Source organism: Hyaena hyaena, unplaced genomic scaffold, assembly GCF_003009895.1.
Source record: "Hyaena hyaena isolate Hyena2069 unplaced genomic scaffold, ASM300989v1 scaffold_7, whole genome shotgun sequence".
In the NCBI taxonomy this organism is placed as follows: domain Eukaryota; kingdom Metazoa; phylum Chordata; class Mammalia; order Carnivora; family Hyaenidae; genus Hyaena; species Hyaena hyaena.
In genome coordinates, this window is record NW_024080639.1 from 5,104,868 (window position 1) to 5,116,982 (window position 12,115).

Consider the following 12,115-nt stretch of genomic DNA (forward strand, 5'->3'; position numbering starts at 1 on the left):
TCTGCTGAAACGCTCCCCGCACCTGAGTTTGCCCACCTTTACTCCAACACAAGTGTGTCACAACCTCCCATTCGGCAAACCATAAACACCACCGATTTTCATAAGTGCCCAACCTTCTCTGCCCAGCAGCAGTGGGCCAACGAGAGCTAGGCTTGCTCTTTTGGTAAGGATAAATACTACAGTAAAAGAGACAAGAAGGCAAGGGGACAGGCCAAGCAAAGTAAGAGTTCCTTTAGTTTGAAGACGGTCTGGCAGAGCATGTAACAAGAGGGGACACACAGGAGTTAGGAAAGTGACTGCATGTTAAAGTGTTATTAAAGGACTGGTCTATCCCCGCTTCGAAATGTTCTATATATAAGTTTCATTTTATTTTAATTTTTTTTTTTAATGTTTATTTGTTGGGGGGGAAGGAGGGGCAGAGAGAGAGAGGGAGACACAGAATCTGAAGCTGCCTCCAGGCTCTGAGCTGTCAACACAGAGCCCAACACCGGGCTTGAACTCACAAACTGTAAGACTGTGACCTGAGCTGAACTCGGATGCTCAATTGGCTGAGCCACCCAAGCGCCCCTTAAAGTTTCATTTTAGGTAAATTTCATTTCCCCTTTTGGGAGTAGATTTCTAATGTGACCATGAGAGTCAATGGGGAAACAGGACTGATTTTTACTGGAGTTCACTTTATACTTAATTCTGCTGTAACATTTTTCTGGAAAGTTTAGGCAACCTATTAAAAGAAAACCGCTATATTAATCCAGGCTTGCAAGCATCAATCTGACTTACTGGAAGTAAATCTGAAATGAAAGTTTTCCTTCTAACTTTTCTTTTATGAGGAATTTCTTCCATTTCATCGTCTTCAATCAGATTGTCACCACTGGCATTCTCTCGTATCTCCTCCGTCTCTGCAGCCGCTTTTAACCTTTGAGTTTCAGCCTCCTTCATTTGAATAACTATTTCACCAGCATCCACATCCAACACTTCTGATAAGGTCTTTAGTATGGCATTTATGATTTCTGCCTGACTCTTGGATGGAATAATGTCTTTTAGGTTCCAAACTGTCCCTGGTGGGGGGGGAAAAATGCGCGTAAGGACAAAGGACTCCCCTGTGAAAGCTTTTATTAAATCCAGTTTCCACGAGATTGATTCTTTAAGCTCAGGTGGAATTTCAAAAAATTTCCAGCCCTCCTCCACCTCTGTTCAGTTTTTATTAAATGTCAGAAAAAAACACCCAAAAAACAATGCTTTGCACAGAGGCAGTTCCCTTTGTTACCATCCCCCACAATCATCTCCCTTCCTTGGCACTCAATGCCTTTCTCTGATAAACCACACAGCAACAGACCAAGAGAAGGCTGATCAAGTTTCACTTGAAACAACGGATTAAGTTGCCTCACTCTCTTTCATCTTAACCTGAGCTGCCCTCCTAGACAGCTTCTTATATTCCAGGAGTGAAACTAAATGTACTAAAATTCCAAGGCCTCGTGGACAAACCAGAAAGCAGGTTCTACAGAACAGGAGCTGCCATTAAGTAGTTAGACTAAAAAAAAAAAAAACAACACCTGGGCGATTGGGTGGCTCAGCCAGTTAAGTGTCTGATTTCAGCTCAGGTCATGATCTCGCGATCTGTGAATTTGAGTCCCACGTCAGGCTCTGTGCTGACAGCTTCGAGTCTGGAGCCTGCTTCAGATTCCATCTCTCCCCCCCCCCCCCCCCATTCATGCTCTGTCTCTCTGTTTCTCAATAATGTTAAAAAATTTTTTTAAATAAAAATAAATAAATAAATGAATAAATAAAAATACTTCCTGGAATGAACCCAAAAGAAGTGAAAGCAGGGACTCGAACAGATACGTGTAGACCCATATTCACAGCAGCATTACTCAACAGCCACCAACCCAAGTGAAGGAAGGAAATTCTGACACACTACAACATGGATGAACTCTGAGGGCGTTATACTAAATACAACTAGTCACAGTTGGTATAGCTTGTGACTCTTTTATCTTGGGGTCAGGAGTTCAAGTCCCATGCTGGGTGGAGAGCTCACTTAAAAAAAATTTTTTTTAAATAATAGAATAAATTAGGGGCACCTGGGTGGCTCAGTCGGTTAAGTGTCCAAATTAGGCTCAGGTCATCATCTCATGGTTCATGAGTTCAAGCCCCACGTCGGGCTCTGTGCTGACAGCCAGCTCAGAACCTGGAGCCTGCTTCAGATTCTGTGTCTCCCTCTCTCGCTGACCCTCCCCTACTCACACTGTCTCTCTCTCTCTCTCTTTCTCAGAAATAAAAAAAACCATTAAAAAATATTTTTAAACATAATAAAATTAGCCAGCCATAGAAAGAAAAATACCATATAATTCTACTTATATGAGGCACCTAAAGTAGTCAAATTCATAGAAACAGAAAGTAGAAGGGTGGCTGCTAGGGACTGGGAGGAGGGAGAGATGGGGACTTGTTCGATGTGTAGAGTTTCACTTTTACAGGATGAAAAGTCCTGGGGGTTGGTTACACAGCAGTGTGAATGTACTTACCACTACTGTACACTTAAAAATGCTCAAGGTGGTAAATTCTATGTTACATGTATTTTTTTTAATGCTTATTAATTTATTTTGATACACAGAAAGAGAGACAGAGTACATGAGCAGGGCAGAAACAGAGACACAGAGAGAGAGAGACAGAGAATGTTGTCTCCATGTTGTCAGGAGCCCATGAACCATGAGGTTATGACCTGAGCCAAAACCAAGAGTCGGATGTTCAAAAGTTGACTGAGCCACCCAGGTGCCCCTATGCATAGCCTCTTGAATTAAGGATCTCTACTTAAATATTACAATTTTCAGAACAGACCCATCCTGGAAGGTCCTGATGTGGTGAAATTAATCAATGATTGAGTTTTGGTCCCCATCTCTACTCATTACAAATTACTAAAAAAGCACACTGTTGCATGTGGCTGAATTTTACCTGCCACCAATGTCTTTAACAGGATGAAGTCCATGGAACTGACAGGAGAAAGCAGTGCCGACTCCAGGACATGCAGTGCTGGGGCAGAGAAAGAGCTCAGCAGCTCTGGGTTATCTTCAGTCACTGTCTGCAAACAATACGCTGTAAAGATAAAAATTAAGAAACAGATGAATTCTGCTAGGGTAATTTACACCAGCCTGACTCATCACAAAACATCTGCATCTTGACAACTTCTTCAGACACATATAGCTTTTGGAAAATAGACATGCTTTACTTTAAGGATGATACACGCAAATGAGGCTTCTCAAACAATCAGTGCAATGAAAGATTTTCTTTTTCTTAATTGCTAATTCTTTACACAATATACTTTTACAAAATACAATATAAAAGGAAAAAAATACAATACTAAAGGCTCTTAAATGCTGTCACAATGGGGAACTGCTATGAACATCTATAAAGGTCTCTCCTCTATTTCTGCACTTATCGCAGGTCAGCAGCAAACAACCTATGGACCGAACGCCAGTGCACAGACAACACTCTTAGTAGCTCTATAGTCAAGAACAAGCCCCAGGTCTGGGGTCATTCTGGCTTCCTTTAAATTCAGCATGACCTTAAAACTTAGGACTATTTCTAGTGAAACAATAATTCTTTTAGGAAAAAAAAAAAAAAAAGCATTTTCAGGGACGCCTGGGTGGCTCAGTCGGTTAAGCGTCCAACTTTGGCTCAGGTCATGATCTCATGGTTCGTGGGTTCGAGCCCTGCGTTGGGCTCTGTGCTGACAGCTAGCTCAGAGCCTGGAGCCTGCTTCGGATTCTGTGCCTCCCTCTCTCTCTGACATTCCCCTGCTCACACTGACTCTCTCTCTCTCTCTCTCTCTCTCAGAAGTAAATAAAACATTAAGAAAAAACTTTTTAAAAAAAGAAAAGAAAAAAAGCATTTTTAGGGGTGACTAGGTTGAGTTGGTTCAGGGTCCAAATTTGGCTCAGGTCATGATCTCACAGTTTGTGAGTTTGAGCCCTGCATCAGGCTCTCTGCTGTCAACACGGAGCCTGGAGCCTGCTTCAGATCCTCTGTCTCCCCCTCTCTTTCTCCCTCCCCACTCCCCTCGCTCTCAATCAAAAATAAACATTAAAAAAGACTTGAAAAAAAAGAAAAAAGCAGTTTACATAAAAATGAGTAAACTGAGAGATGGCTACTGTATTAGTAGACATATGGTCCATTTAGCACCTAACTCCTCCTTTGCACTAAAACAAGACAATGGATTACAACTAGCATATTAGAAATAATTAACTGAAAGTATCAAAACAACTGGGATTGCCTGACAAGTTTGGCAAGAGACCTCTGAAGCACAAATTTCGAAATGAGTCCAAGTTTGTTTTTCTTAGTGTATTCCAAACAAATCCATTTCTTTCCAGGTTTCCAAACTTCAAAGTCGACCATGCCTATCCAAATTAGTCAAAAATATGCTACTGCTGTGATCTAGTTTGGTTCCCAAAACACATTTGTATACGAATACATAATTACACACACACACAAATGTAATTGTTTTCATTAAGAGACTAAATTTATGTTAGTAAAAGCCAAGAGAAACTGGTTGCTACCATAAAGACAATTCAAGAGCAAAGAAAGCCATATTAATATATAGAATGGTATTTCAGGATTCACTTTACCATGTGAACCTGCTTGATTTTCAAACCAACGTAACTTGACATTTGTTTAAAAAATTATGAATCTAGCTAAATGCAGAAACACTATTACACAATTCAAAATTACTTTATTCTGATCCATTTTTTAAAATTTATTAGAGGAACAAATTTTTAAATAACTAAATCTACAAAAGTAAAGATATAAAAACAGAAGTGAAGTTTTTCTTTTAAAAGCTATTAACTAACTTTTGTGAATTTCTCATTGAAAGAAAAACTGTCCTCTGAGATTAAAAGCCACCTACCAATTTCCTAGCTCAGCTGTTTTTAAAATCCACATTTACTCATAAATCACCCTTCTGCCAAAGATTCCATTTTGAGAAACTGATTTAAAAAATTTTACCAATATTATTTATTCCACTATTTTTTTTTTTCCTGTTCTCTTAAAAGTATCCATTAAAGCCAAGAGAAGCATCAGTAAGAGGAAACACAGTCCATGCCAGAAGAAAGGCATAATTAAAGGACAGCTAGATCTGGTCATTATAATGGGTAGAAAAGAAATGCTTTGCATTAATTATTTCTTCACTCTCCCCAGAGTTCTGTGGAGCCACCCACCCTCCTGTCTGTCTCCTCAAATGGACAGGGCTCTTCATGATGGCTCTCTAACCCCACAGAGAGAAGTGAGGGAGGCAAGGCAGCTGTAGCTGCCGGCCTGTTTTCCCTGTCTCACAGAAGGGAAGCAGGCCTCCATGAAATTTCAATCACTTACTTTCCTCTCTCAAAAAACACACAGGTTACCAGTTTTCTGCTGGGAGTATGAGATAGTGGCATAAGACATTTAAATAAGTCTAGATTCCAATTAATTTTGGCTCAAAGGCGTGGTAGTTGTGGGTTACTACTTCTCAGTAAATGGGAGATGAAAGCTTCAAGAATTAATAAAGCCTTCTAAGAATGGTAATACACTGGAAACCCCACACCTGCTCACATAATTACCTTCCTCCCTTTCAGAGTGAAGAGCAGGAAAACCGTATGAGTAAGTAAAGTTATGAATCACAGATTTTAAAAGATCCAGAACAAACAGAACTCGATTACACGTTTATATATAATGAAAAAAAAATCACTCCTGTAGAATAAACATTCTATGTTGGAATATAAATTTTTGAATAAGGCCATACATACTTAATAAATCATCACCTTTTCTTCACTTACCTACTGAAATAGCCAGGTCAACATTGGTGGAAAACCTACTTAAATACTTTAATACAATCTCCAAACACCCTTCTTTGTTGAATATAGACACTGCTCTACTACTGCATTCACTAAATTGAAGGGGGAAAAAAAAGTTTTACTATTCACATTTTAACATTAAGAAATCAACCACAGAAATTCATGAAAAGATAAATTAGGCTTTATAAAAAACTAAAGAACTGGAGTCAAGCACCATTTTTAGAGATGAAGAAACCAAAGCCCATTCATATACCCTAGACATAAACAGAACTAGCAATCTCTTATTATGTCTAACACAGTGGGACATTTTAACCAACCTCTACCTGCATGCCAGTGAAGCTAGAGCTGGAAGAGATCTTAGAAATCACTATCATTTACTTCTAATCCTCATTTCATACAGGAGGAAACCCAGGCCCCAAAAGATGGAGTGATATAGCCAAAGATCACACATTTTCTTTGTGGTGGTTCCTTGGGTCCAGCCTACCGTTCCTTCCACTGTATAACAGAAATAGTAAGTTAGAGTGAGGATGAAAGGTCTCTAACGCTTATAATACAAAAAGGAAAAATTTTAAAGAAAAAAAATTTTATTCACTCCTTTCTAGACTGCTACTATAAACAACAAGGAGAATTTGCAGTCTGCAGAAGAGAAATTACTATTATAAATATAGTTGAAGCTATACTACCTTTTAATAAAAAAATAAGAATTAACATTAAGAATGTTATTAGTAAACATATATACTAAATACAGGGTAAAAAAGAGCGAATTTTAATAATTTTATCTATGTTTCTAGAGAAAAGTATCCCTCTGTACAAACCACATATGTACATGATACACTAACAGTGTGCACCAGGTTATTAAACAGAGGTGGTTCAATTATGAAATTCAATTTTGTTATCTAGAGAAAAACTATTTTCTGCCTGCTTCTCTGTCTACTTACCTACCCATCTTGTTACTACAGCACTGCTGTGAGCCCACCCTCAAGCTGTCGTGGTGGAATCAGATAAAGTCAGGAATATAAGGCACACATGTGTTAAAGTAACTGCAAATATGTACATGTGTATCTAACTTATATAGGATTTAAAATATAAAGCATAAGACAAAAATGTGAAGAGCTATGACAACTGGAAATGATACTGTTAGGGCTCATAAGCATTCAGGAAAGAGACACTGTGGAGACTACTTTTTCAGGCTCTTTTCAAATAAAATTTTTTAAAACTTCTAATCTAACAATAAATAAGCTAAAGTTATCTGGTACACAGGAAAATGGACCCACTCACTTGCTCATTTCCTCAAATCTGATCTCTCCAATTTCCTGATGGAATGCATCCACCAGTTTGAAATGAAATCATAGGCAAGTTCAGAATGCTAGGTGGGCAGCTTTTCAGGATCCAAGTTAGTCCTGTTTTCTAAGATATACATGCGCTTTTAGGTCAGAAGGTATCATCACTGCTGACTAGAAAATAAGGAACTATGACACAATCCGGTTAGAAAGGTGGGACATAAAATAGGGTAGGAAAAATTAAGTCCAGGTGGTGTTTCTAGCCGTTTCCATTCCTAACAGCAAGCCCATGCCACCCACCACTGCTGCAATCATGGAGAGCATGGCTTTCCTCCTACCGGGGCCAAGGGAGCTCTTCTTAGGCATCCACCTCCCTGTCAAATGGCACCTGCTAGGGTAGACGAGTAAAACACCAGCCAAGGTGTGTGGCCCCATCTCGTCCCAGGTGCTAGACTGAAGCAGTTGCTGCACAGGGACCCAACTAGCTTTACGACAACGACAGCTCAAGGATATGCAGGTAGTGGGGGAGAACTGGGGTGTAACAGATGGTAACGGCCATGATTCCTCTTATTTCTGTCAGCAGCAATGATTGGAGACAAAAGTCATAAAGCAAAAAAAGATACAGTGATGCTATGAGGAAAAACGCTTGAGAAGGAGGGTTGATCTTAGATTACCTAAGATCATGGGCCCACCAAGGAGAACAGAGATCCCTCTCCAGTTTTACAGAACGAGCAGCAGCCTGAGGAGTGTTGTAGCAGGAGGCTGTGTTTAGAAAGCACCTTACCATATATTCCACAGCACATTCACGGCCTCATTGGCTATGTTCTCAATAGAATTTCTGTTCTGATCTTTTTTTTCCTGTGGAGACATCTCATTTGAATCCAGTCCGGCACTACACTGCAACCAAATGTCATGATTAGCGCCCTGGTTCAAAAGAATAATTAAACAAAAAGGCTAATGACAGTGAAGAATCAAAAAAACTAAACATCAGAAATTATAGTGGTTAACAAGCTCATCAAAGTCTCATAAACAGTCTGCTTCCCACATTCCTGTTCCCTTCTGGGAAGAAACACAGACACGAGAAGTTCACGAGTAATTATACAAACTGGATACAAAGCATTTAACACTTTAAAATGTAGAATCGATACAAAGTATTTTATATAACGCAATGGAGATAGTAAATCAGGCACAGAAAGGTAACACACAGAAGAGCTAACATCTACTTAGGGCCTTCTATGTACAAGGCACTACTGTGAGCACTTTATATTAAGTCATTTAGTCCTGGTCACAAACTGTGAAGCAAAGGATCTATTATTCCCAATCTTCTGCTACAGATAGGAAACCGAGGTACCAGGAGATTGCGGAAGGCGTAGCTTAATACACGGTAAAGCTGGGATTCAGATCCACGTATTCTGGCTCCAAAGTTGGGGCAGGACTGCCCTGTAGCACAGCCCACGGCCCCCTCTAAAGCCAGGCTTCTCAATCTGAGTACCACTGACATTTTGGATGGGATGATTCTTGTTGTGGGGCTGACACATGCCCTGTAGGATGTTAGCAGCATCCTCGGCCTCTACCCACTGCATGCCAGTAGCCAACACCTACCCTCAAATCAAAAGGGTCTCCAGACATTACCAAATGTCCCCTGTGGGGAAAATTACCATCGGTTCAGAACTAATGCCCTCAATAGAATAAGACTGATGCCTCTCATCAAAACCAGATATTCTTTATAAAGCCTTAAATAAAAGTTACCCATCAATACAGAATAGTAGACTAGAAGTACCCTGGAGAGCGCCTTAATTCCCGAACTACGTCATGCAATAAGGTTGGCGTGATGTTAAATTTGAAAACTTAATGTAATCTTCATGGCAAATTCCCAGTCCATGCCTCAGCTTTCTCAACTGTAAAATTAACACCTTCCAAACAGGACTGCCGGAAGGATTAAATAATACAAAAAACACCACCTGACACAAAAGTAAGCAATCCGTAAAGACTATTTTTATTTACAAAACTTAAGGTCTAAAGGAGTCAGTCTATAGTTTTAGAAAGGTCTTTTCCAACTAGCAGATAAATAAAAAATAGTGGGGAGAAAATAATTGAGACTTGTATAATGAGGAGAAATCTATGTTTCTAGGAAAAGAAATAAAATGTCCATAGAATGTTTTGAGGGAAGACAAAATAACTAATACCAAAGGGCTAAAAAAAAACAAAACAAAACAAAAAAAAAAACCAAGTGCATATACTAAAAGCTACAATTAAAAACTGCCATGAAGATACTTTTTCAAACCACCTACCTCTTTAAGCAGAGCGACCAGAGGAGTCATGATATCCTTAGTCACCATGTCATCACAAACTTCAAAACCTCCACAAGCACTGAGATTTCTAAACAAAAAGTTTAAAATAGGTTTTACTTTCTCAGGGCACACGTCACAAAACACTTCTAAGTTCTCAAATGTAATCTCTACCCATACTTAAGGTTTTCCTGATGACATTGCTTGATTTCTGTGAGATGCTATGCAACGAATCCAAAGATTTCCATCTGTTCCCATCCTTGTTTCGCATGACGTAAACAAATGACTCTGTCATGTGACAACTTAATTTTGAAGTCTGAAGCAATACACAGGTGCATGGCTACAGGGGCAGTAAAGGGGAGAAGACTTTTCCTATTTTTAAAAATTTTTAGGTTTTTATTTTATTTTTAAGAGAGAGAGAAACAGAGCACAAGCAGGGGAGGGGCAGTGAGACGGGGAGGCCCAGAACCTGAAGCAGGCTCCAGGCTCTGAGCGGTCAGCACCGTGAAATCATGACCTGAGCCTAAGTCAGATGCTTAACCAACCCAGGTGCTACCCAGGCACCCCAAGCCTTTCCTATTTAATGTGAACAAATCACCACATGATCTATGAAGGGAACTTTTTTTGAGATCAAGACTTCCCAAGGGCAGCCCCTGAAGCAACCCTGGCTAAACCGAATTTTAATTGGGAAGCCACTGCCTGCTTGCCATCTGAGTGCACAGCACTGCACCAGGCACTGAAGATACGGAGATGAATAAGATGCCCACACAATCTTCCAGGAGCTCCCAGTGTGTGAACGCTGCAGGGACACAGTAGGGCTTCCTACATGCAGATTCCTCCAGTACGTGGCTAATCCCCATCCATCCCTTAGAGCTCACCTCAAACAGCCCTCCCTTAGGGTTTTCTTCTCTGAACCCCCAGTTATATCCATAGCATCCTCTGATTATAACCAAATCATTAGCCTGTCTCCCTCAAAGCTGTAAGACGGAAGTTATGTCTGTCTTGTTCACTAACACATGCCCACTGCCTAGCCCATTGCTTGGAGCACAGTGGATACACACAATACACCTGCTAAATCCACACATGCAACATAGTATATAGACAGAACGACAAGCACTGCAAACATTACCTTCTGCTCTTGCCCCTTCTACAGTCCATTCTCGGCACAGCCACCAGAGTAGCCTTTTCAAAAGGTAAATCAGGATCAGGCCACTCAAGCTCACAATAGGCCCTGTAGCCCTACACCACGGAGCCCCTGTCCATCCCTCCAGCCTCATCTATAACACCCAGCCCTGCTCTGCTCAGCCACGCTAACCTTCCTGTTCCTTAACCAGGCCAAGCCCTTGGCTGCCTCACGTCTTTGCTGTTTTCCTCTGTCGGGAATCCTTTTTCCCCCGCGTTTTCGAGTCTGGCTCAGAGGCATCAGATCAAGTGTCATCTACAGATCAGAGCTTCAGGTAAGTTCCCACCTCCAACTCATTATCCATAGCACTTCTATTACCTGTTTTACCTGTTTACTAGTCTCTTTTCTCCTCATCAACACGGGCTCGGCGAAGGCAGGGATGTTGGCTCTCTTGCTCAATGTTCTGCCTGCCCAAACCCCCCGCGCCCAGAACACGTGCCGCATGCGCTGAAAGAGCTCACAGAACCTTGGGACTCGGGGTTCTCGGAGAGGGCGCGATGTCCCGTAGGCCTTGCGGGGAGGGGGATACGTGGCAGCTGGCTGCTTGCAGCTGGAGCGGCCAGATGGACAGATGGCGTGCGGGGGGCGCAGGAGGCGCGCTCCTCTGGGGTGTGCAGACTGACTTCAAACCCCCCCTCTGCAAATGGGGGACCCCGGGCAGTTTGGGGCCTCCCGAGCCGCCGCGGGCAAGTGCACGGAGCCAATCGACGGTGCGTGGCACGCACGGAGCGCTGGCCGGCCGCAGCGACCCCTCTCCCGGCTCACCTCAGCGCGCCCGCCGCCGTCTCCCTCACCGCCAGGCTGGGGTCCAGAAGCAGCGGTCCGAGGCGGCGCACTGCGTCCCGACGCGCCAGGCCGGGCCACGCCGGCCGCTGCTGCACCAGCCGGGCCAGCCCCGCGCAGGCGCACTCGCGGACCTCGGCGCTCGGGTGCTGGAGCTGCGGGGCAGGAGCAAGTGTCAGAGACGGCGGGGGCCGCGGCGGGGGTGCGCCGCGCTGCCCCCGGGCTCCGCGCGAAGCCCGCCCCTCGCGGCCCTGCGAGCCCCCGCCTCACCTTTTCTAGCAGCTCCGCCGCCGGCCCGTCGTCCTCCTCTCGCTCAGTCCCGTTCGCCGCCGCTGCCGCCTCGGCCTGACAGTCGCCCGTAGGAGAGAACTGAGGTCGCTTGAAGCGCTTCGTCCGGCTCTTGCCCATGACGATGTGCGCTGTGGGGAGAAGACGGAGAGAGGAGGGCGACAGCAGGACGGCGGAGGCTGCCGAGCTGGTGGCAGGCTCCTCTTACCGAGGGGCTCTCGGTGCCACTGCTCAGCAGGGCCCGCTGACGGCCGGAGCCCACATGGGCAAGCAGTGCGCAAGCGCGCCGCGTGTCGGCGGGGAGGAGGGGCTGGCGCCGGGAGCGCGCAGGCGTAATGGGCGGCGGGGGGGTGGGGCCAGACCTGGGCTAGGAGCAAAATCAGGGTTCTTTTCCCAGGAACAAGGAGGCTGGGTTTTAATGGGACTATAGCCTCCCACCAGCTAGTGACGTTTATGGTTACGGAACGTCGCCACACATTT

At 43.4% G+C, this 12,115-nt stretch overlaps 1 protein-coding gene across 4 annotated transcripts in view; it reads right to left on the minus strand.

Moving 5' to 3' along the window:
* HEATR3 (HEAT repeat containing 3) overlaps positions 1-11,900 on the minus strand; it is a 40,276-nt gene extending 28,376 nt beyond the window's left edge. Inside the window, exons 1-7 of one of the 4 annotated variants that reach the window (XM_039242330.1) lie at positions 11,618-11,900; positions 11,330-11,502; positions 9,385-9,472; positions 7,878-7,990; positions 5,796-5,905; positions 2,944-3,084; positions 778-1,055 (exon numbers count right to left, since the gene is read on the minus strand). In XM_039242330.1, coding sequence (XP_039098261.1) covers positions 778-1,055; positions 2,944-3,084; positions 5,796-5,905; positions 7,878-7,990; positions 9,385-9,472; positions 11,330-11,502; positions 11,618-11,755 — 1,041 coding nt within the window. In that variant the 5' untranslated portion in view covers positions 11,756-11,900. The other 3 variants (XM_039242315.1, XM_039242323.1, XM_039242336.1) reach the window with 3 other exon arrangements.
* Between the last annotated feature and the right edge of the window lie 215 nt (positions 11,901-12,115).